Source organism: Canis aureus, chromosome 16 (genome assembly GCF_053574225.1).
Source record: "Canis aureus isolate CA01 chromosome 16, VMU_Caureus_v.1.0, whole genome shotgun sequence".
In the NCBI taxonomy this organism is placed as follows: domain Eukaryota; kingdom Metazoa; phylum Chordata; class Mammalia; order Carnivora; family Canidae; genus Canis; species Canis aureus.
Window position 1 is genome coordinate 4,281,573 of NC_135626.1, and position 25,440 is coordinate 4,307,012.

A 25,440-nucleotide genomic window follows, 5' to 3' on the forward strand; every position below is an offset into this window, starting at 1 on the left:
TTGTCTAAACCGATAGATAGTTACAAATGCTGTTGCTGAGGGGCACCTGGGCAGCTCAGTTGGTTAAGCGTTCAACTCTTGATTTCGGCTGAGGTTGTGATTTCGGGATCGTGAGATGGAGCTCCGCAGTCAGGCGCCACTCTGGGTGTGGAGTCTGCTGGAGATTCTCCATCCCGCCCCTCCCACCCCTGCTCATATTCTCTCTCTCTCAAATAATAAAATCTTTTTTAAAAATGCAATTGTTGGGATCCCTGGGTGGCGCAGCGGTTTGGCGCCTGCCTTTGGCCCAGGGCGCGATCCTGGAGATCCGGGATCGAATCCCACATCGGGCTCCCGGTGCATGGAGCCTGCTTCTCCCTCTGCCTGTCTCTGCGCCTCTCTCTCTCTCTGTGACTATCATAAATAAATAAAATTTAAAAAAAAAATGCAATTGTTGAGCTGTTGGCATTTTGAAAGAAGAAAAATCCACATTTTCTAATGCTGTTACTGACTTCCCTCCCCTTGAACACCAGCAGGGCTCTGCAGTGCCCACCTCTACGAGGCTCCCCTAAGGCCTCAAGTCCACTGTACCAGGCTGAAAGTTTCCTTGAGCTTTGCTGCCCCTCATCACGCCCTCTTCTCCTGAGCAGCTGGCCACAGTATCCTTGGTATTCCCCAGTTTGAGGAGCTCAATGGCACATTTTAAATCCAAGAGTTAAATTTTACAGTGCTTGTTGAGTGTACCTGGAGTTTGGGTTCAACCCTCCCCCACCCCTAATTCCTATATACAATACAGGATATCCAAAATACAGCTTTGAATATTTTTTTTTTCAGTATAATGAGTAACTTAGCCTTTTTAATTTTTTTAAGATTTTATTATTTATTCATGAGAGACACAGAAGCAGAGACACAGGCAGAAAGGAGAAGCAGTGTCCCTGTGGGGAACCTGATGTGGGACTTGATTCCAGGATGCTGGGATCACGACCTGAGTCAAAGGCAGACACTCATCCACTGAGCCACCCAGATGTCCCTAACTTGGCCTTCTTTATACCATTCACAAGCAGTGTTCTCTTGAGTGTGTTATATCACTACTCTGAGTCCCAGTTTCCTCTTCAGTAAAGGGGAGATAAACATATCTCCCTTGCAGATTATTCTGAGAAATAAACAGAGGACACTTGAAAGTGCCACAACAGACACACCGTGGACACTCGTGTGTGGATTCTTTGTCCAGGATTTAGTTGAGTCCAGTCTGAGCCCAAGCAGTACATTCCAATAGAGACCTCTCTATTGCCACCACTTGGCTCCTTCCTGCCCCAGCTGTAGCTTCAATCACAACCCACCCCCCCTACCCCAGCCCACCAGTTCTCACAGAGCCAGACAGTGGGCGCAGGGGCCCCGCAGAGCTGGGGCGGGATTGTTGTTCTCACAGGTGAGCAGCTGGTGAGGGGTTAAGATAGTAATTGTGTAAGTCTTCCAGGCTTTCTCCCAGTTCTGCGATAATTTGATGAAGAACTTCACCCTAATTAAATATTCAAATTAGGAATAAGTGTCAATATGGCTTCCCATTGCCTGGAATGATGATTAATTGTATTCAAAACTCTAGTGGCCCACTGTAATCTAAACTGAACTGTTGTTCTTGATTATTTCTGTACCACACTTGCCATGTTTTTGTTTTAAGATTTAAACTAGTAATTGATTTGCCATATGCTGTTGAGCTGCACATACTTTAAAGCTGTGCGTTTAGGAACTTGGGGAGTTTGGAATTTTGATTTCCTTAGTCTTCCAGTGGCAGTTTTCTTGTCCAGTGCAGAGTGATTTGGTTGGGAGGGGGTGGTGTCTATTTTGCCCAGGAGGAAAACTCATTATGTAGTCAAGTTGGTATGCTGAAACTGTATTGATCACGGCAAATGGGTTGCTTGAATGGAAAATGAACAAGTCTGCATTTACATTTAGCTTGTGCTTTGCATTATCTTGGCAATGCAACATGTTCTAGTGGAAAAAGCATCAACTCAAATCCTAGCTTGGACAGTTTCTTTAGCTGTATGACCTTGGGCAAATCCTCTAACCTCTCTGAACCCCCTTTCCCCTGATCAATAGAATAACACCTTGCTGGGCTGGGCTGCTTAGAGATGAGTATGAATCATGAGGAATAGTTCAGGTGCTCAGTAAGTGGTAATTGTCATAGTAATAGATGATTATGGGAACAGGGCCTTCAGTGCTAGCTACATGCCCCACCCCATCCCCCACCTCCTGACCGTCTGAATCAGAAAAGATCTCCCACTTCTCTGACTGTGGGAGCCTCCCTTGCTGTCTCTTACTCTGTAATCTCTCCTAGCTCAAATTATTATTTCATTGCTTGGGCCTCTTCTGCACCCCCTGCAGTCTTTCCTCTTGGCAGATGGGACCACAGCTTCCATGGCCCTGGACTGGCCACTTTCTAGGGTTTGATGAAGCACCTGGTGCATGGTAGGCACTCAACAGATGTTTGTTGTTTTCTTTTGTTTTTTGTCATTGGTTTAAAATGGAAACCTATAACCTTATTTATATAACTTATATTTAGCGCTTTTTACTTTATGATCTAGGTAATATATGTGTTTCAATTTGCTTGTAGATAAATCCCTAGAGAGGACAGATAGAAGTCTCCTTTGGCTCTTTTTTTGTTTTCTTTTTTTGTTGTTTTTTTGTTTTGTTTTGTTTTCATTTTTTAAAAAACTTTCTTCTCTTAGAGCAGTTTTCAGTTCACTATAAAATTGAGAGGGAGGTACAGAGATTTTCCATATATCCTCTACCCTCCCATAAGCATAGCCTCCCTGTTCTCAAGATGACTCACCAGAGTGGTACTTTTTTTTTTTTTTTTTTTTTTTTTGTAATCAGGAATGAAACTACATTGACATTCATAATCACTCAAGTCCATAGTTTACCTCGGAGCTCACGCTTGGTGTTGTACATTGTGTGAGTTTGGACAAATGTATGATGACATATGTCCATCATTATAAAAATCACACAGAATTTTTACACTGCCCTAAAAATCCTCTGTGTCCTGCCCATTTGCCTCTCCCCCAGCCCCTGGCAACCACTGGTCTTTTTACTGTCTTCACAGTTTTGCATTTTCCAGAATGTCCTACGTTGGAATCCTACAGTATGGAGCCTTTTTCAGATTAGCATCTTTCACTTGGTAATATGCATTTATCATTTGGGTTTTTAAATGATCTCAGTGCCAAATCCTGTACTTGGCATGTGGTGGGAACTCAGTTAAAAACTGGTGGACTGAATCAGTCACAACATAGGGTTATCATAGCCTTGTGTGCCTGCTGATACCACAATCCATCTGCCCTTGGATGGCATCAATTCATTGGGTATATTTGAAATTGAGTTTCAAGTCTGGGCATAGAAAGTTTATGAAATAGTGAATATCACTGTAAAGGAAATGGGTCTGTTTCAGGTTTTACAAAACCTTACTTGACTTCACTGGTATCAATCACAAAACAAAACAAAAATGTCTCATCAGACCAGGAAGAATGGTAGTAAACTTTGCACATGGTAATTTCTTTCCAAGATTTGCTCATTTAAAATCAATGAGAAAAGAAAAATCCCTATGCCAAAAATTATTTGATTTTTAGGGCCTAAGGTCTTTAAAATAACTGACTTAGGTTTTAGTAGAATGCAGTTACAAGAAAAATTTGCAACATTATCTCACATTATCTCTGAGTCTTCACAGATCTGAATCATAACTCAGAACTCAGTTTGGAAGTGCAGGGGACCTGGAGCTGGAATCCTTTCTGTGAAGTCTTTGAGGACGATGATGGTGCTGGTCAGGCCTTCCAGCTGAAAATGATTCATTTTAATTACCATCCAGGGCAATCCAATACCTGAGCATATGGTCCTTAAGAAATAAGCTTGCCCAAACTGTCAGCAAGTGTGGGCAATGGTCAGGGACCTCATTCTGACACCGTTGACCAGCCTTGGAGAGCGGATGCTCTAGAAGTGCTTATTAAAATGCCAGCAGGTGCGGCAAGGGTCCCCTTTCCTGTGACTCCCTCACCCTGCTTGTGCCAGGTGTTTTATAAGAGCCTTTTTCTTCATTAAATGGCATTCATTAAGCACGTCCTTACACCTGGCACAGAAGCTGTGTGTCACAGATGACTTCTTCCCAATGGTGTTTTGAGGAATAAAGTGGAGTTTCACGTAGCCGTTGGCTGTGTTCTTTCCCCCACCTGACCACCTTCACTCAGTGATGGTGGCTTTTGCATATTTTATTCCTCCACCACCACCACCGCTGCTTCCCATTTCTGTTACTTTTTTTTGCATGTTACCTCTGGTCCTTGTCCACCAGCAGACAGATTGTCTAGAAAACAAGATGCTCCTGTAGCACCAAGTGCTGTGCTGTTTGCTTTCATATGCATTTGCCCTGCTAACACTCGCAGCAACTTCTGTTTTCTGCCATCTTCTTCTTACTGATAAAAAGAAAAATAACATCTCATCAGAAAAAATTAACACATAAAAATATATGGAGGGGGAGGGGTGTTGACACTCTCGCCTCAGACGTCTGTGGTCCACATCATGATCTCAGTCCCGCCGCCTGCCCAGGGCCATCTCTGCTGTGAGCTGGTGTATCCTCCCAAGCCCCTTTTATTCTTCGGTGTGAACATATATGCTTACCCTGGAAATATATTGTTTGTATGGTTATTTCTGTACTCAGGCTTTGTTTTGTTGCATTTTGTTTTGACCAAATAGCTGAATCTTGCAGGTTTGACTGTGGTGACATAAAAACAAACAAAAAACTGTCTGACTTGTTCCTTCTTGTTCCATCCCAGTTTAGTATCATGAACATTTTCCCAGTTTGCTGCTTCTACGGACACTGCCAAAAAGACCCAGCTCACGCCTCTTCTGTGGCTGAGTGCACTCTCCCTGCACCATATGATCAACACACACCCCCAGTCCCACCTAGAAAACCTGTAAACATATTATGTCTGTATGGTATTCTGAATAAGACACTTTATAATGTCCTGTAAACTATATCATGTTTATAACATTTTATAATGCTCCAGTTTTTGAGTCAAGCATCATGCTTCCAAGATGAATTTTGTGACTCTCCCCATCAGGGTTCAGATCCAAGCTGTATCCCCTCCGGCAAGCTGCAGAGCTTTTCTGAAGCCATCTGTCAAATAGAGATGATCTCAGCACCTAGTCGTAGGATTCTGGGTGGGGGTTACGTGATGCATGAGAAGGATAAGCCCTGTGAAAATGTCAGCTAATGTTACTTGCTTGTTTTTATCTTAAATAAGTCCTTTCCCACATTTCCAGTTATTTCCTCAGGCAACGTTTCTAGAGGGAAAGCAAAAATGCTGGTCCTTTTGTCTGCTTCCTTCCCCTTTCTGAAGTCTTAATTTCAAATCCTCTGGAACATGTTTGAATGTATTTCTCTCAGAGGAAGGGATGTGAATGATCTTTTTTTGTCAGTGTCTTCACATAAAAAGACAACTTGAAGGAATAAGTTTCTGAAAAGCCGCCCTCTCTCTCTTAAACTTCTGTGGCTCCATTGTCTTCAGGCATGTAGTATGTTAGAGGAAAAGTCTGAAGTCACCGGCAGTATCTTCCAGGATTCATCACTTGGTGGGTCTCCTTTCATTGCCATTTCTGGAGCATTGTCATCCCTCTCGGCTTCCTTCCTTAGGCCTTTTTTTTTTTTTTTAATGCTTTTTAGATGAGGGAAATATTTTCAGGCTTACTAAAGTATATCAATATACAATAAACTGCACATTTTCAAAGTAGAATTTGATGAGCTTTGACATATATATATATATATATATATATATATATATATATGTCATGTCATATATATATATGTATATATGATACAATCACCAAAATCAAGGTCATGAATATATCTGCCACCCCCAGAACTTCTTTGTGCTCCTTCATAGTACACTCTCCCTCCTCAGGCCAACCACTGATCTGCTTTCTATCCCTGTGGGTTAGTTTGCATTTCCTAGAATTTTACATAATAAAATGGAATGATACCATATGTGCTTTTTACCTTGCACATTTTATTTGGCATAATTATCTTGAGATTTACCCACCTTGGGTGTATCAGTAGTTTCTGTTTTATTGTTGAGTAGTATCCATTGTGTGGATATACTTTGATATATTTATCAAATCACCTTTTACTGGGCATTTGGCTTGTTTCTCATTACAACTAAAGCTGCTCGGTACATTTGTGTACAGATCTTCATACAGATCTATGCTTTCATTCTTCTCGGGTAAAAACCTAAAAGTGTAATGGCTAGCTCATATGATAGGATATCATATGTTTAACTTTTTTTTAGGATATGTTTAACTTTCTAAGAAATTGCTAACTCTTTACTGCAGTGGTTCTGCCATTTCCCACCAACAATGCAGAAGAGTTCCCACTGCTCCTCAACCTTACCAACAGTTGATATTTGGGGCCTGCTTAATCTTTGCCATTTCTAGAAGATCTGTAGTAGTATTGTACTGTGGCTTCAGTGAGTACTTCCCTGCTGACCGACCAGTGGTGTTGATCATCTTTTCAGGTGCTGCTTTTACCATTGGTACATTTTCTTTAGTATAGTGTCTGTTCTGATCTTTTGGCTATCTTTTTTTTAATTGGGCTGTTTGTCTTCTATTAAGTTGTACGAGTTCTATATAAATGCTAGCTATAAATTGGATATGAGTTTTACAGGTAGCTTCTTCAGGTACGTGGGTTATCTTTGCATTTACGTAACAAATTTTTTAAAGAACAAGAGTTTTGGGATGCCTGGGTGGCTCAGCAGTTGAGCATCTGATGGCCTTTGGCTCAGGGTGTGATCCTGGGATCCTGGAAGTGAGTCCCACATCGGGCTCCTTACGGGAAGCCTGCTTCTCCCTCTGCCTGTGTCTCTGCCTCTCTCTCTGTGTCTCTCATGGATAAATAAATAAAATCCTTAAAAAAAAAAAAAATTTGCCAAACCTAAGGTGACAAAGATTTTCCGCTTTGTTTTCTTCTAGAAGAGGCGGTGCTAGGCCTGTGAACTCAAGATACATTGAAATAAAAAGTATGAAATCCTAGGATCTCCAGAATTTTTTTTTACCTAATAATTTACTCCTTCCCTTTCCTCTTTTCTAAAACTAGTTCTGTGAACCTCTTTGGTCATTTTATGTGTGGTGTGAGGTAAGCATCAAATGGTTCATTTATTTGCATGCGGCTATCCAGTTGTTCCAACACCATTTGCTGAAAAGATTACCCTTTTTCCATTGAATTGTCTTGGCCCTTTTGTTGAAAATTGATTGATCATATATGTGTGGGTCTATTTCTGGATGCTCCATTCTGTTGCATTGATTTATATGTCTATCTTTATGCCCTAATACCACACCATATTGATTATTGTAGCTTTACACTAAGTCTTGAAATTGGGAGTCTGGAAATCAGGATTTATTTAGCTGTGAGTCTCTTTATTGATTTTGCTTGGAATATTGGAAGTCTTATTGACTTCTGTATTTAGTTGTTTTAATTAGACAAGCTTCAAACTTTCTTTTTTTCTGGTTCTTCTCTTTCAATTGTGATTTCTTTCCAACACTTAATATATTCGGGTTGGTTCTCTGTGTTTATCATAATTTTTCCTCTTTTGTGTTCTTTTTCTCTCTACATTCTGGAAAATGTTGGGCTTTTCGATGTTTTTTTTTTTTTTTGAATTTTATTTCTGTATTATTTCTAATGCAGATAACTTTCTCTATTTCCTATAGTAAATTATTTTTTAGAGCTAATGTTCTTATATTGTGTGATACTTTTTATAGACCTGTGTGAGGATGTATATTTCTAGACTGGTCAAAAGGCAGGATGTGTGAATTATCCCCTCATCTCACTTAGGTGCTCATAATTTGGTAGATAATCTTCTGAATCTTCATTACCTTTCTCTGTTCTTGTTAGTTTTTGTAGAGTCCCAGTGACAGGAGGCTGGCCAGGGCCATCACCCGCCCCACAAATCCTACAGCCTTGATTTTTCCAGGGGGTATATTGCTTCCTCCTCCTGATTTGATTTTTTTTTCAACTATTGATTCTTTGTACCAGTGAGAGTGAATAAACAAATGTTATTGCTCATTATTTTGGGGATAGACTGTTCTTTCTAGAGCGGTCTGCCACTCGTTTGGTGTTTGTCTGCCAAACCCAAGTTTATATTCTCTAAGGAATTGGTCATGCCATTCAGAAAAGGGATTTGCAGGCTCTGCAGGGAGCTATGAGGTGGCTTTCCCATGAGGAACATCACGATCCAGTGAGGATAGCCAGACCTTGATGACTCTTTCCTGGCTGGCTATCTGGGCACTGTCACCTTCCCGCCATGCTGTGTCTATTAAATCAAGATTCATTTAAACAGAAAGTATCAAACCCTAGGCCTTCTGGACTTAATAATTTTGTCTCTTCCTTTCATCTTGTCGAGAACAGTTAACATGAATCTCTTGGATCATCTCATATTTTTATTCCTGCCACATATATATTTTAAATATATAAATATATATATTTACATATATATATTTTAAAATTTATTTATTAGAGACACACACACAGAGAGAGAGAGAGAGAGAGAGAGGCAGAAACATAAGCAGAGGGAGAAGTAGGCTCCATGCAGGGAGCCTGACGTGGGACTCGATCCCGGGTCTCCAGGATCAAGCCCTGGACTGAAGGCGGCACTTAACCACTGAGCCACCAGGGCTGCCCTCCTTTATATATATTGACAAACGCTTTATACCTCTGCCATTAGCCCTGCAAGGTGAATATCTTAGCCTATTTTGTTCTCAAACTTTAATATCTTCAAATATCTTAGACTATTTTATTCCTGATCTAAATTCTTGGTAATAGTTATTTGCCTGGTCTTTGCAAGTAAGTCTCGCCTTTCTTTTTTTTTCCCACTTGTGAAACTTTATTAACTTTCTCCAGGAGCACCTTTTTCTTTAATGGAGCATACCATTGAGACCAAGCCTTTGTTCTTTTTCTTACTATTCCTCTTAGGCCAACCTCACCAACTTCAGACGTCAGGCTTTTGCAAAGTTAGGTTCAACATGTTGCCCTATAATAGTGGTTTTCAAACTTTTCGGTCTATGACTTTTGTTATCTTTAAAAATTGAGGATTCCAAAGAGCTTTTGTTTACATGGCTTGTGTTCATCTAGAAGTACCTTATTAGAAATTAAAATTGAGAAAAATGTGAAGCATACAAGTATGCAAGACCTCAGAGTGATGATCTCATAAGTCATGCAGCTTCTGAAAACTTTCTGGGGCACCTGAGGGCTCAGTTGGTGAAGCATCCAGCTCTTGGTTTTGACTCAGGTCCTGATCTCAGGGTCATGGGATCTAGCCCAGCATTGGGCTCCCTGTTCAGCAAGGAGTCGACTTGAGATTATCTCCCTCTGCCCCCTCCCCACTCATGCTGTCTCTCCAAAATAATTAAATAAACTTAAAAAAATTCTTTCTGCTGGTGAGAGGAGAGCAAAAAAGATGAGCGATATCTTAGGTTTTATTATGAAAACAATCATCACCTTATGACTCCCTGAAAGTATCTTGGGAAACCCCACCCCTCACCTCCTGAGGTCCTTGGAGCACACTCTGAAAACTGCTGCCACCAAAGGTGATTTTAATATAACTGTCAGCCCCAGAAAAACAGAATGAAAATTGTAGTTTCACCACAAAGCTTGCTTTGTAAACGTGCATGCATGTGTGTTCACATGTGTGTGTATAAGAGGTGAAAGATTAGGGGTGCAGTTGGTTAGGCGCCTGCCTTTGGCTCAGGTCATGATTTCTGGGTCCTGAGATGGAGTCCTGCGTTGGGCTCCCTGCTCAGCAGGGAGTCTGCTTCTCCCTCTCCTTCTGTCCCTCTCCCCTGCCTCCCACTTATGTGCTTGCTCCCTCGCTATCTCTCCCTCCATCCCTCTCTCTCAAATTAACTAATTTTTTAAAAAAGAGATGAGAGATAAAAGTGACATCCATCTCTAACCATGAGTCTGCCTCTGCCTTACCAGCCACCCTTCCCTCCATGCTGCCCTCTGACAGTTTGAGAGGACAGCAGGCATCACTGCTGCCTGGGCAGAGCCATCTTCATTATATGTGGCCACTGGGTCCAGAAGATTAATGGTAACATTTTAAAAATTCACACAGACCTGGAGTCAGCACTAGAAAATACAGATTTAAATTAACAAGGAAAAAGCAGAATCCCATCAAAGGAAATAAATCGTGCTGGCAACTATTGTCACCTAATAAAATGTATCCTATAACTGAAGGGCTTTTATACAGAGCTGTCTGCAGCTTAGTGGCCATGTTAATTGAATAAGGTGCCTAAAACTGACTTGGGGGAAAAAATGAAATTTCCCTCAGCATCTATTTTAGCCAGAGCTGTTGTCAGGAGCATGTGTGATGCTGACCTGTTTGTTATACAATAGCCAGTCCCTCCTGCAGAGAGAAGTGATCACCCTGCAGGGTGTGCCTCTGTCCTCTGGCCTGTTCCCTGGGTAGAGAATGAGGAGGGGAGCTTGGTTCAGCCTCCCCCCAACCCCAGCAAGATTTAGGGGCTCTTCTTGTATTCTCTGGTTACCAAACAGATTTTGTAATAGTAAGCCATCATTTGAGTCAAGTGGCAGAAAACTTTGGCCTCTGGTGGTCAATTTGTTCCAGTGGACCAAGGCCTACTGGAGATGGTACTAGAAAGTCTTCATCTCTAAATACCTCCCTAGGTAGAGATGGTTTCCCGAGTCTTTGGGTCTATCTCTTGGTATGCTAGCAATCTTCATGAACTCTCTTAAAATTTGAAACACATTGCTCTGCTTATGGAGTAATCAGCAGCTTTGGGGCCCATTGACATGATTTCGCTGAACTTGCTGTCCACAGGGCACCAGCAACCACCACACTCTTAGACTGCTCAGTTTGGCTGGAAGCCATGGAGTACCTACTCGTTTTATAGCCCCTCTGGATTGGGTACTTCAGAAGAGCTGAGCATCTCGTGTCCATGGTCTGCTGCAGTACCTGGCTTCTTTCTTCTTTCCTTTGCCATTAGCACCCAGCATCATTAATGGTGTGTTCCTTTAATCTCTTTAGATGATTAGGCTATGGGAAAGAAGCCAAGGTGTTGGGTTAACCAATCAGAGCTTCAAGTGTGAAAAATGAGGATATTATATCTCTTCTTGCTAGATGCTACAATAACAGGCATGGGCTCTGGCTATTAGTCCTCATATTTGAAATGACTGTAAAATACTTAGACAGCTGTATTCTAATTTTTTAACCAATTCCCTGTTGTTTGATATTTGATTCCAGTTTTTGGCATTATAAGCACTGTCATGATGAATGTATTTACCCTTTCAGTAAAAATATTCATGAATCAGGGATGCCTGGGTGGCTCAGCGGTTTGGCGCCTGCCTTCAGCCCAAGGCGTGATCCTGGAGACCTGGGATCAAGTCCCATGTCAGGTTCCCTGCATGGAGCCTGCTTCTCTCTCTCTCTGCCTGTGTCTCTGCCTCTCTCTCTCTGTATCTCTCATTAATAAATAAATAAAATCTTTTAAAAAAATATTCATGAATCAGAAATAGCCGCATTTTCCAGTTATCCAATCCTGTCCTGGGAATGAAAAAGAGACAAGTGGGAGTTTTTTGTGTAGGTTTCCTCAGATGATCTCAAAGTACAAGTCCAAGTTGGATTCGCTCATTCAGGTATTAGGCGATCTTATATGGCTCTCATTTTCTCAAGTACCCACTGTGTGCAAGGCACTGTTCTAGGCACTGGGGTATGTTGGAAAGTGTAGTAGAGATCATGTTCTGGTGACTTGTGAACAAATTGATAGTACTGTAGAGTGGGAGGGGTCTACAGAGAGGAAAGTGGGGTGTCGTAAGAGCAAATGGAGACAAGGTACCCCAGAAGGCATCTAGGGGGTGCCCTGCCTGGGGGAGGAGCCAGCCAGGAGAGCTGGGGGAAGGGTGTTTAAGGCAGAGGAAACAAGTACAAAGGCCCTGAGGCAGGAATGAAAGTATAGAGAGCTGATAAGGTTAGAGGATGTGGGTACAGGGACCATGAACAAGACAAATTCAAAGAGGAGGGATGGGCTGCTCTACATGGTAGCAAGGTGTGCACTTGGAGGCAACACACTGTCACTTGAAGGGCACCCGGCTCTCGGGGGTGGTGCTGGGATTTGAACCTATGCCAGGCTGACTCTAGGGTTGGTACTATTAACTGCCACCACTGCTCTGCCTCCTGGGTATGTGGTTGAGCCACAGGTCATCCAAATCTGTTGCTTTTCCCTTTATGACATGATATCAGAGGGACTGTGGCCTGCCTGCCAGGGTCATCAAGCTAGTAGGTGGCTGAGATGTTGAGTCCTTGGCATCATCCCTTTCAAAAGAGTCTTGAGATGGACTGTGCAGTCCTCACTCTGTATACCTGACAGTCAAGATGATACAATAGGTAACTTTCAGATAATAGTAACAACCCCCAGAGGACACATGGACGAACCTTTTCACGAATTCCCTGCTTTCTGTTGGTCAGCTTTACCTCTGAGGGCCCCGTTCCCTGCTCTATTGAGTGGAGTTAACTATTCCTATCTGAAAAGGTTGCCAAGAGGATGAGGCGAGGAGTGTCTGTGAAGGAACCCAGTGCAGTGCCTGGCATGGGGTTCTCCCACTCCGGGGAACTAGAATCTCCTTTTGCTCTGAGACTCCGCTGATTGCAGAGCCTCCTTGGTTCCCGTTGTCTGTCACTTTCAGGCTAATCTGACACTGAAGTGCCTCTGGGCCACTTCTCCTTCAGCAGGTGACTCTCTCTTCCTCTTTAACCACAGGTTATCTGTCCCCTCAGCTCCAACTGTCCATTCTCATTAAGGGAGGCTTTGCTGTGCTTTTTCATCCTCCGTCTCTGCGTCCTCTCCTTCCTGTGTCCAAACAACACAAGTGAAAAGCAGATGTTTGCAGCATAGCAACTCTTCTCTCTAATGCTGTCCCTAGTCCAGGGCCTCTCTTCTCTCTGGATGCGGCATCATAGTCCCACTAAAGCTGGAGTTTGGGTTGACTTCATTTCAGCCCACCACATTCCTCTTGAGCTGTTACTCCATAAAAGATACAGTCAGGTCTGCAACTCAAATCTCTTTTAATTTCACATGTACTCTGTCAACCACACGTTGTCTATAGGAGATCAGAAACTTGCTCTCCATGCCCCACCACCACCATTCCCCATTGCCACCACTGATTTCTTCTTACATCATACCTGTTTTCTTCCAGTGCAGAGAGGAATGGGGTGCATGGTATAATACAGAGACCTCTTGAGTCTGATTGGCAAACACATATGTGCAAAAATGGAATAATAGATGCTATAGTAGTTTATATCAAAAAGATACAGAGGTTTTAATGGAGTAGGTTCAACACTTGATTTGGTCAACACATGTTCAATAGTTGTCTGCTCTAGGTCAAAAATTGTCCTAGAAAATGGGGTTCAAAATTGAAGAGCTTTGTCCCTGCTCTTGAGGAGGTCGCAGTCATGTTAGGAAGACAGGCTTGTATCAAATGCCTCAAGTATCTTGTGCAAACAAGAGAGGGGGGACGTGCAGGCACCCAGTGAGCCTGGAACAAGCCCGGGGAAATTTGTACTAAAGAAGGCATGTTTAGGTGGAGTCTTGAGGGATGAATGGGAGTTTGGAAAGCAGACAAGGAAGAAAAGGAGAGGGACACCTGGGTGGCTCAGTGGTTGAGCACCTGCCTTTGGCTCAGGTCATGATTCTGGGATGGAATCCTGCATCAGGCTCTCCACTGGGAGCCTGCCTCTCCCTCTGCCTGTGTCTCTGCCTCTGTGTATGTGTGTCTCATGAGTAAACAAATAAAATATTTAAAAAAAAAAAAAAAAGAAATGGAGAGTGTAGGAAGGGGAGCAGCCTGGATAAAAAGTCAGGCAAATGCATGAACAACATGCAGCATATTCAGAGATTTACAGGACTTTCCCTCTTCTGGTTAGAGGGAGAAGTAGACAGTGACAAGAGACAGAGTCAGGAGAGACAGGCTGGTGTGTGAGGACAGCTAAAGTCAGAGGATGGCTAGGGATGAGGGTGCAAAGGGAAGGCATGTGGAATGAGGAGAAAGCTCAGCCAGAACCCTTATAAACTGCAATGTCTAAAAATTTGAAGGAGCCAGAAAGGACCATCTGCAAGGAAGAGAGGCTGGTCAAAGGGAGGGAGGGTTGCAGAGCACGTCAGCCAGGCGCAGTCAGATGCCCCAGAGAAGCAGGAAAGTTGAGACCAGGTACTGCACATCAGGTGGGGCAGCTAAGGGGCCAGACACCTTGATTTCTCTGGTATAGCCTTCGCTTTTAAGTCCTGTATACCATAGAATTTTCCCCCGGACTGTTTGTTCGGAATGTTGTAGCTGAACACGTTGGCAGGAACTGTGAAGGGTCTACACACAGTAAGTGCTCAATAATTGCGGTTTCATGAGAATCCCTACTGTAATTTGCTGCTCCATTCCTGCCTACCATGGCATCTCAGTTTTATTTCCTCACTTGGCCACAGGCAGACAATCTTTTATTTTTATTTTTTAAAGATTTTATTTATTTATTCATGATAGACACACACACACAGAGAGAGGCAGAGACATAGGCAGAGGGAGAAGCAGGCTCCATGTAGGGAGCCCAATGCGGGACTCGATCCTGGGTCCCCAGGACCATGCCCTGGGCCCAAGGCAGGCGCTAAACCGCTGAGCCACCCAGGGATCCCCTTTTAAAATTGCAAATTGGATCTTGTCACACGTCTACTTAAAAATCCTTCTGGATCAAGTCAGAGCTCATGCAGGGCCCCACTGTGCTGTGGCCTCGCAGCCATCTTCAGCCTGGTCCCATTCCTTCTGGCCTTCAGGCTCTGGCTACTCCACCTCCTGCCAGGTTTTCCCTCCACCAGACTTCCTACCACTTAGGAGGCTCCTTGCAGAGCCTGGAGCTCCCTGCTCCCATTCCCTCCTTCACCCCCAGCCTGGCCATCCTCAGTTCTCCTCCAGCACAGCACTTCCTGTTGTCCATGCATGATCCCATTTGTAAGCAGGTGTTCTGTAACTCTGTGGGCACTTTCATGCCCCACTTGCCCTACTGCAGGGTGAGCTCTGTGCACACAGGGGGCCCTGCCTGTCCTGCCAGTCTAAGGTCCCATCTGCATTTTCTCCTGTCACACTCTTGGCCCATCTTTAACTGCTGAACGGCTGGGCTGACCCTGTTTTCTAGCTTCTGGGTGGCTTCTTTGCCATCATTCAGGTCTGCCTGTCTTCCAAAGTTCTGCTAACACCCACCTGCTCCATGAGCCTTCCTGAATGCCACTGGAGGAGCCACTGCACTGGATAGATGTGTGATGCCCTTAGTTTGGTTGGATGCACCTTTTGAAATTGCTTTCAGGGTTTAGAGATTTTAAGGTATGGCAGCCAGCCCTGGAGTGTAGCTCTTCTGTGGCTTCTGCAAGTCCCCTCACTGTGGTACACTGGGTGTAATAACAGCATCCATCCACCTCAGCCAGCTTCACGGATGTGCAGCTAGCACCATCCCACCAGGCTCCAGGCTCAGAAGGGCCCTAAGTTTGGCATACTGCTCTGCTGTCACCATTTTGAATATTTGAACCAGGACCTCACATTCTCATTTTGCACTGGGCCCTGCACGTCATGCAGCCAGCCCTGCACTCATCTGTAAGGCAGCACGAGGAGCCAGAAGAGACTGTGTGAGTTCTGCATCCTTGGAGGCCTGGCACATGGTGGGCACCCTCTGCAGGGTCACCTGTCATCATTTTAGCTCTGCTCAACCACAACCACAGTCAATAATTCATTCTTCTGTTTGCTCGGCTTCATTGACTAAGTGCTGTGGTCAGAGGCGTTGATCAACTGTGTAAAACCCTCTGCAGCTGCTCCTTATCCTCTCAGGGTCCCAAACCTGGCCAACCTTCAGAGTCACTGCTGGAGCTTGTTAAAAATAGATTTCTGGCTGCACCCCCAGCCCACTGAACCGGACTCCCCAGGGCCGTGGCTGTGAATCTGGATTGTTAGCAAGTTCCCAGGCAGCTCTAATGCCTTCGTTTGTGCTGTGATGGGCAGAACAGAGTTAGGAACCCTTATCCTAGGGGATGAAGTCTTGCAGCATGGCCTTGGTGGGTATCTTTTCCAACTAGGCCCCAGTCTGCCTTTCCAGTCTCACTTCCACATGTACCCTGACCCTGCACCAGAGTGTTGGCTTTCCCTGACTCCCCAGTGAGTCCCTTTTACTCCATTAGTGTCCATGTCCTCCTCTGAGAAGGTGTCACTAGAAACCCAGGCCCTTCATTGGAACCCATGTGCTCACTTAGCACCCAGGTGTATGTCCTGTTGGATATGGTGATTTATTTCTGCACCTTGATCCCCTATAGCCTGGAAGCTCCTTCAGGGGGCTCACCTCCACATTCTTAGCTAGCATCAGTAATGAGCAGACACTCAGATTTGCTCTACACGTGTCAAAGTGTCCCTATGCTTAGGTCTGCTAGCTCTGCTATAGCCCTGAGTACCACCAGTGCTCAGCAAAGCTCCCTGCCCCTGCCTGGTTGAGCCAGGCTGTTCTGTGGCACAGATGTTTGTTTTTGCTGCTCACCCTGCAGCATGGGAAACCATGTGCCTTTACAGTCTCTGGTGCTCATCTTGTCTCCGAGAGGCTTCTGCTCACTCCTGGCTCTGTGGGACCAGAGCTTGCCTAAAGAACCTTCCCTCCCAGGAGCCTGTATGTACAAGAGTCATTCCTAGAGTTCATGTATTGGCTGTATGAAAAACAACACGTACAATATAAAACTTTCTTTATATAATAAATACTCCCTTCCTCGGACTTTTCCCTTCTGGAATGACTGAGTGTGGCCAAAACTCAGGCTACCAAGCTAGTTCAAGCCAATCCCCAGTCCCACCAGTGCAAGGCTTTATTGTTGTTTGTCGCCCAGACCTGTTTTTTTTTTTTTTTTAGACACTAGGTTTAGGGGATCCCTGGGTGGCGCAGTGGTTTAGCGCCTGCCTTTGGCCCAAGACGCGACCCTGGAGACCTGGGATCGAATCCCACATCGGGCTCCCGGTGCATGGAGCCTGCTTCTCCCTCTGCCTGTGTCTCTCTTTCTCTCTTTCTCTCTCTCTGTGACTATCATAAATAAATTAATTAATTAATTAATTGAAAAAAGATACTAGGTTTTTTTTTTTTAAGATTTTACTTATTCATGAGAGTACAGAGAAAGAGAGAGAGAGAGAGGCAGAGACACAGGCAGAGGGAGAAACAGGCTCCATGCAGGAAGCCCGACGTGGGACTCGATCCCAGGTCTCCAGGATCATGCCCTGGGCTGAAGGCGGCACTAAACCGCTGAGCCACCTGGGCTGCCCGAGACCTGTTGGGTTTGAAATCTGTTCCCTATCATTTTCATCTTTTTTGCATTTGCTAATGGCAGCTGATGACCACACCAAATGTATTCTTTACTTTGACTGAATACCCACTCACGCTCTGTGGGCGCCTCGAGCTTTCATGGCCAACACCTGCACCATAAAAGGCAGTGCTGGATCAGTCCAAGGTGATTTCCTGAACACCTACTGTGCGCTCCTGCCTGAGGGTGAACATACAAACATAGCAGTATGGAAAAGCCTGCCATTCTGAGTCTCAGCAGCAGTGGTTTTCCTAGACTTGCATGGTAACAATAACATTCATTCACAAAGTACTTCTCACGCCTCCTCCTCAGTGGCCCTGCAGGACAGGAATGAGAGCCATTGGATGGATAATGAAAGCAAGACATCAGAACACACCATGGCTCCTGTTCCGAGCCCAAGTGTTCTGCTCCTTTTGGTGTGTTTTGCCCAGTGGGCAGAGATCTAGACGGGGTCGCCAGGCTCCTTCAAGCGCCTGGCACATGCCATAAGGCTTGGGAAGCCTTTTCCTCCACTTGGATGTTCTTCTTGGAATTGAAAAAGGCAGCTGCTGATGTCTGGAAACTTCTGAATTCCCTGGGGGAACTCAAACTGTTGGGGTTCGGGGGACCACCTCCTGCTCTGTGCTGCTGTGGGCTGTTGGTGGCACGGGTGCTTTCTGAGCCTTTGGGGAGTGCTCTGTGCGCCCTGTAACTTCCTTTCTCCTCTCTTTCTTAGGCACATCTCACTAACGCTCCCTGCTACCTTCCGAGGCAGAAACAGCACTCGGGCTGACTATGAGTACCAGCACTCCAATCTGTATGCCATATCAGGTATGTGGGGCCTCTGCTAACGGCCAGCTACTGTGTCTATGTCCCGGGCACCACCTCCCTCTGCCTGTCTCCTGGCATTGAGTGGCATCTCTCTTACTTCTCTTTTTCACCCTGCAAGGGGCCTGTTTCCTGTGGAGATCAGCCCTTTCCTTTCCCTTGTGTCACCTCAGCACTTAACAAAGGGCCAGATACTCTGTGTTTTGAAACTAATGATGAAAAACAGTGTGTGGATTTTACAAGCTTGAAGGGAAGTTTCCAGAGAATAGCCGCTGCATCGTTCACTTGCCAGAGCCAGGGAAGGTTTCCCAAAGGATCTTGGGAGCAGCACAGAGCTGAGGCCCAGTCCGCCCACCCAACCTGTGTCCAGGTCTGTCCTTACCACTCATTTCCCAAAGCGAGGTTTGCAGCCAGCAGGGATGGTGGTGGTCTCCCCTTCTGACCCCCATCGTAGGGGTTTGTGATTTCTGAACTCAGCCTTGAAATTAATGGCGTTACCTTGGCAGGGACCTCAGCAGTACAAGTTTGCCCTCCCACCTTCACCCAGGGAGGGGAACACCTATGGGCCCAATTACAGGGGGGAGATTCATTAGGTGCCTGGCAGCACAGGTGACCCGCTAAGAGCCAAGAAAACCCACCAGCTCACCTCTGATTATCCTTGGCCTCTAGTCAGGGGCATTCGTATCTAAGGGGGAAGTGGCAAATCGGTGCCACTTACCAGTGCACATCCTTAATGGTGAGTGACGTTTTGAACACGGGAACATGGCATTCGTTCATGTACCATAATGAATCCGTTATTTAAAAGATAATCTTTTTTCTAAAAATTGCAACTTGGGGTTACTAAATAGATGAAATAGAACAATGGTATAATTCATGTCAGTATCAGTTTCTCTTGTTATGATCACTCCCTAATAGGTTTGGAAGTATAAGCAAAAGCCAGTTGTTCCCTTTCTGGGTGGGGAAAAGGAAGACCTGGGATGTTCTCAAAGAACTTGGTACCCAGCCCCGCTCCAGGAGCATGTTGTCTCAGAAAAGCACCTCTAGGGAGAATTTCTTCTGTGCTGTGGCTATTTCAGCAAAGTTGACAAGGAGCATAACAAGTGTGGAAAGATGACCTAGAAAAGCTGAATATTTCCCCAGATGCTTTGTGGCATAGTGGTGCAAAACAGGTCTGTGAAATCCAGCAGGGCAACCCCATTCCGAATGCACATAAGGAAAGCTCAATCAAAACAGATGATTTTTTTTCCCTCCAGCTTGCAAATTCTTTTCCAGCCACAGTGTTCAGCTATCCCCGCCTTACCTGGGTTCTCTGATGGCTTTCCCAGCTGTTGGCATTTCTGCAGAAAAGGGCCTACAGAGTGAAATCTCCTCTGGTTTGGCAGGAATGTTCCTGTCTGCCTCTGGACCATGGCCTCCTCGCCCCGCAGCTTTGATGAGGTGTTGTCTGCATTCATTTCAGCTGTTAGTTTAGCAGTACCAGGGTAACAGCCTCAAGACACAGGGGAAGCCATTCAGAAACTTCCTGTTACATTTATGTAAGTGGCAGTCAGTTGGATTTTTATCTTCCAAGCAGAAGTAGTTGAGGCTGCCTCACATCAGCAGGCAGCCCCTGGCTCCTCAGTGGCTGTAGGCACCAAATTGCTCCACCAGGGCTCGAGACTGCTTTGTTGTCATGCTGCCAGAAAGAACCCGCAGGACCTGCCGGCTCCATAAGGCTGCAAGCTCAGCACTGGGCAATCCTGGTATAGCTGGGAAGCCTGCCCACCCACCCACCGGCTGCCTGCCTGCGAGCCGTTCTGCTCGAAGAGAACAGAGACCACCTCTCCCCCACTCCCCCACTCCCCCCCCAAGCAGTATTTGGCATTGAGTGGCACGTCTCAGTTTGGTACTGCAAAGTTAGGGTTTCAGTGATTTATTCCAAAAGCAGTCAAGGCAAAAGTGTGCCCCAGGCCCTAGCCCTTGCCCAGTGCCTGATGCGTGGTAGCTGGAGCTCTGCTGGTATTAAATTGAATCATCAAACTGTTCTCCTTATGAACCAGCTCTGGCACACATTTGCCACAGGCTTCAGGGGCTAAGCCTTTGGTACATGCTCCCAGTACACTCTGGATCATTCCTGAAAACATTTATTTAGGGCTCCCTTCATTTGCAGGCCCTTCCTAAGATAAGTAGATTTCCAAACTGTCATTTTGGAAAGCGAGCAGCCCACATTTAGCTTGTATGTGTGGTTATTTAAATATTTATATATTAGTGCTTTCTCAAAGGCATACTTGTTAATCTGGTCCTTCTCCTATATCTTCCACTGAGACTGTTCACATCTGTCAGGCCTAGAGAAGGAGGGACAGTGCTCAGAGGTGCTGGATTAAGGGGAGGAGACATGACAGAGTTCAGGCCCTAGCACGCAGAGGTGCTCATGAACTGTTGACAGGAAGGAAGAGAGTCTTTAGCTCAGTGTCTGCCCTGCACAGGAATACCCTCTCTGACCTCTGGGGCAGGTGATCATCCTGATGTGCTGTTGCTTGCATGCCTTCAGTGTCTGGGACCATCACCTCTGACCAGCCTGTTCCATCTCTGCAAGGCCCTCTCTGGTTCAGCTGGGCTCTTTCTGCATGTTCGTATCCATCCAGCCATTTGGAGTATAGATGCGTTCCATCAGCCAAAATGTGCCATCCGTTGGGCCAACAGTTCTCTGTTGCCCACAGAAGTGGTGTGATGGGCTTCTGCTAACTCAGTGCTCAAATCCAGAGAAGCTCATGTCCCTTGCTATGCCACCTTGTACCCTCATCAAAGCCTGCCTTTGATCCTCACACCTCCACCAGTAAAAATTCCTTCTGAAAAATACTTAGAGGTGTACGAAAAGGTTTATCCACAGGATGAGCACTGTTCCTTCTTAAAAATAATACTTAGAGGGATCCCTGGGTGGCGCAGCGGTTTAGCGTCTGCCTTTGGCCCAGGGTGCGATCCTGGAGACCCAGGATCGAATCCCACGTCAGGCTCCCGGTGCCTGGAGCCTGCTTCTCCCTCTGCCTATGTCTCTGCCTCTCTCTCTCTCTCTCTCTCTCTCTGTGACTATCATAAATAAATAAAACATTAAAAAAAAATAATACTTAGAAAAAAGGGTTAAGGAATGGAACTCTTTTTTTTTTTTTTAAGATTTTATTTATTCATGAGAGATATTCAGAGATGGAGGCAGAGACAGAGGCAGAGGGAGAAGCAGGCTCCATGCAGGGAGCCTGATGTGGGACTCCATTCCAGGACTCCAGATCACTCCCTGAGCCAAAGCCAGATGCCTAACCACTGAACCACCCAGGCGTCCTGGGTATGGAACACTTAAATGTCCAAAACAAAAGCAAAGGGTTAAATTATGAAACGTCCTTCTAATGGCCTTAACTCTTCGGGCATCAGAAAATGATGATCTGGTTAAAAAAGTGTGGGTGAATGTTAGTAAGTGACAACCAGAATATGCAATGTGATCGCATTTTTAAAAATATCCAGGAATGCCTGGGCAGCTCAGTTGGTTGAACATCTGACTCTTGATTTCCATTCAGGTCATGATCTCAGGGTTGTGGGATTGAGCCCCATGTCAGGCTCTGTGTTCAGCATGAAGTCTTCTTGAGATACTCTCTCCCTCTGCCCCTCTCCTACTTGCACATGGTCTCTCTCTCTGTCTCTCTTAAAAAAAAAAAACAAAACCAAACATCTGGAAATGTACCCACCCAAAGTGTTTACAGTGGTTTTGACCAGCCTTTCCTGCTCTTTTCTTTTTTTCTTCTTTGCAGTTTCTCATTTCTCTTTGTTGGCAAGTGTTACTTTTATAATAAGAACAAGTTTGGGGGCACCTGGGTGGTGCAGTCTTAAGTGGCTGACTTTTAATTTCAGCTCAGGTCATGATCTCAGGGTCCTGGGATCAAGCCCCACAGCAGGCTCCCCACTCAGTGCAGAGTCTACTCCTGGACTCTCTCTCTCCCTCTGCCCCTCCCCCTCCTCACATGCTTTCTCTCAAATAAATCTTAAAAAGAAAGAAAGAAAGAGAGAGAGAGAGAGAGAGAAGAAAGAAAGAAAGAAAGAAAGAAAGAAAGAAAGAAAGAAAGAAAGAAAGAAAGAAAGGAAAGAAAGAAAAGAAAGAAAGAAAGAAAGAAGAAAGAAAGTTAGTTAGTTTAGACCCTGAGTCCATTTGGCATGCTCTCTTGGCAAGCCCTGCTGGGCCCCATGATCACCTTGTCTTTTCTGTGTGCTCCCAAGCCCCCTGACTCAATAGGTTTCTGAATTCTGCTAAAAATCACTTCCAGGCCACAGATCAATAATTTCTTATGGTCCCTTTTTGAGAAGATAGGTTTGGTTTTTTTTCCCCTCTTGTCCAGTTGCTAGAACCTCCTGTCCATTGATGTCCCCCAAAGACCACTGACCGCCAGCCTAACACCATCTGGCCTGTTCTGCCAGCGTTAGAGACACAGATTGTGACAGCCCAGCTGCTTGGGCCATCTCCTCACCTGTCTTGTTCCCCAAACCCCACATCACTCTGTCGCTCTACTTGTTGGGGCTTGAGGACTGTTTTCCTTGAAAGAGGAGATAGAAATCAAGTGATGGGTGCCTGGTTTGGCTCACTCTGGTATCTATGTATGTTAGAGTTGGCAAACCACTTTTTTTAAGTTTAATTCTTACATTTGACAAATGGCAGCTTACGGGCTCATACTTTCCCAGCAACATTCTAACGAGTGTGTCCCTCTTAAGACCTTACCTCCTGGGAGGTCTTTCCTCGGGGCCTAGTTGATTTTCTAGATTCTACCCCAAAGCCCTATTCCTCAGTGTCTTTGTCAGGCCTCTTGGGGGCTATTAGTTTTCTTTTTTAAGAATATCTTCTCTCTTCTTGGGGTGCCTGGGTGGCCCAGTTAGTTAAGCAGCCAACTCTTAATTTTGGCTCAGGGTCATGGGATCGAGTCCTGTCTCTCCTTCTGCCATCCACCCCATAAATAAAATAAATCTTAAAAAAAGAAAGGAAAAAGCCATATCTTCTCTGTCCTGGAAAGTCTTCTGCTTTAGTCCTGAATGATAGTCTCCTATCCTTTTCCTTCCTTTAAAATTATTTTAGATGTCTAGATGACCATTTATTTCTAGTCCACCTACTCCAGAAAGATATGAGGCAGCTCCAAAAATGCATGTAATCAAATGAAAATGGAAGTGAAAAAATAAAAACAAACAAAAATATAGGGTGGAAAAGGCGGGTGTGGGCTGTGGGCAAGCTTTTGCACAAAGGAGGTCTGGATTTGGTTCTGAATCAGGGCAATCTGTATAGATAAGTGTAAAACCAAGCTGATTGCTTTGGAAGAACCTAACTATTCCTTTTATGGAATTTGCCCTCATAAACAGGACCCTGTACAAGGCTGTGGACCACAGAACAACCACTTTTCAGTGAGTTTGAGGAAGACAGCCCAGGTGCCCATGTATTGGGGGATCTGGTTTTCTTTGAACCCCTAAGATGCTTGGTTGCTAAGTGAAATGTTTCTTAAATGTTCTTGTGTTGAGCGTCACATGTCTTAGGGATTAGAGACCTGGGGAATGTCAGGAATGAGGAGCTTCCTGGCTTCCTGTCCAACCTAGAAGACACACCTGTGCCAGAGGTTCCCCAGTGGAGCAGCTCAGCCAGCCATGAACAAGGTGCCCAGGATTTCTTTTTCTTTCTCTCTTTCTTTCTTTCTTTCTTTCTTTCTTTCTTTCTTTCTTTCTTTCTTTCTTTCTTTCTTTCAAGATTTTGTTTATTTATTCATGAGACACACACACACACAGAGAGAGAGAGAGAGAGAGAGAGAGAGGCAGAGACACAAGGCAGAGGGAGAAGCAGGCTCCACACAAGGAGCCAGACGTGGGACTCGATCCCAGGTCTCCAGGACCACACCCTGGGCCAAAGGCGGCACTAAACCACTGAGCCACCCAGGCTGCCCAGGTTTGCTTTTTTCTAAGCAAGGAAAGTCTGCCATCTGTCTTAGGGCAGTTTTACTTAATGAACAGGAAGCGATAGGTATGGGAAACCACACTGTGCTATTCTTTTGTTGTTGTTATCAACTAATTTATATCTCCATGTGAAGGTTTTTTCCAAAGAAAAATATTATTTTTCTCCCTTTTGAAAAAATTGGCATAGTAGTGTAAAATAGTAAAATTAAGCCAAATGCATATTGGAACTGGCATGTAATAAAACCAAAAATCTCCAAACAGCCCATAAACTCAGGTTGAGCCACAATGCTGAAACAGTGCAGGGAGCCGAGGGGTCCAGCTTCTCTTCCCTTTAGTACATAGGCAGATTGCCTTGCTGACATCTTCATTTATCCATCAGTATTAGGCTGACCATATAATTGATTGCCCACACTGTCCCTTCTGAGAGTAAAAGAGGCACCTACTTGTACCCAGACAAAAGCTGTAACTTGGAACCATCCCAGCAGACGGGGGATGCTGGGGTTGGGGTGGGGGAGGGAAGCTGTGGTCACTTTGCCTTTAGCTTTCTTGATCTTTTCATTTTTTCCAGTGTTCTTTCTCATGGCTGGAAAAACCCTTTTATTGCCCTCCACAGATGTTCCCTCTTAAAAACCAGTCCCCTTTCAAGATGTTGGGCCAGGACTGTGAGCATGGACAAGCCTGAGTCCGTTGGCTTGTCGTGTCAGCTCACAACACTTGTACAGGGAGGAGGAGGGCTTCCTCTGAAACAGAACTGTGTATGAGCTGTGTGTAACTCTGACATCAGACCAGGAAAGCACAAAGCAATTAAAAATAATTAATGATTTCTGAATATCAGCCTTCTCCATGCAGTTTTAATCTAGTCCTCATTTAAATTGGAAGATGGACATTTAATTATCAGTATTATGAAATTCATGATTTATATATTTCATCCAATTGGATAAAATTTCTGCCATCAGCTCTTCATCTTACTACAAAAAAAGAAGAAATCTGTATATTTTATAGTGCGATCATTTAAAAACTCTTCTGCAGCACACCAAACAATTATAAACATATTTTCCTTTCATTTGTAGTGATTACATTATTTCTCTCTTTTAATTAGGAAAAAAAAATCTCACCTGAAAAATTGAAAGTAAACTTAATACTTTCATGATCATAAAGCATGGCCAGGCTAGAAAATGAAGGCTAAAAGAGCAAAACAATAGGGTGCTCGAGAAAGACTGGTTGTTTTTTTGTGGGGTTTTTTTCTGTGTAAGGTGTTCTAACCAACAGCTGCTCCACACACTACATTTATGGTATTCTGGCAGAATT

At 44.7% G+C, this 25,440-nt stretch overlaps 1 protein-coding gene and 1 long non-coding RNA gene across 11 annotated transcripts in view; one reads left to right on the forward strand and one right to left on the reverse strand.

Moving 5' to 3' along the window:
• The window catches only part of MVB12B (multivesicular body subunit 12B), a 223,919-nt gene that overhangs the window by 124,509 nt on the left and 73,970 nt on the right, over positions 1-25,440 (forward strand). For all 10 annotated transcript variants that reach the window (XM_077850703.1, XM_077850704.1, XM_077850699.1 and 7 more), the window contains one exon: positions 18,095-18,189. In XM_077850703.1, coding sequence (XP_077706829.1) covers positions 18,095-18,189 — 95 coding nt within the window. The remainder of the gene's footprint in view (positions 1-18,094; positions 18,190-25,440) is intronic.
• Positions 856-19,797, reverse strand: LOC144285530 (uncharacterized). The gene is made up of 4 exons (XR_013353811.1): positions 19,487-19,797; positions 10,910-11,063; positions 4,293-4,433; positions 856-1,498 (listed from the first exon to the last, which is right to left on the reverse strand). It is a non-coding gene; the product is annotated as an uncharacterized LOC144285530 (long non-coding RNA).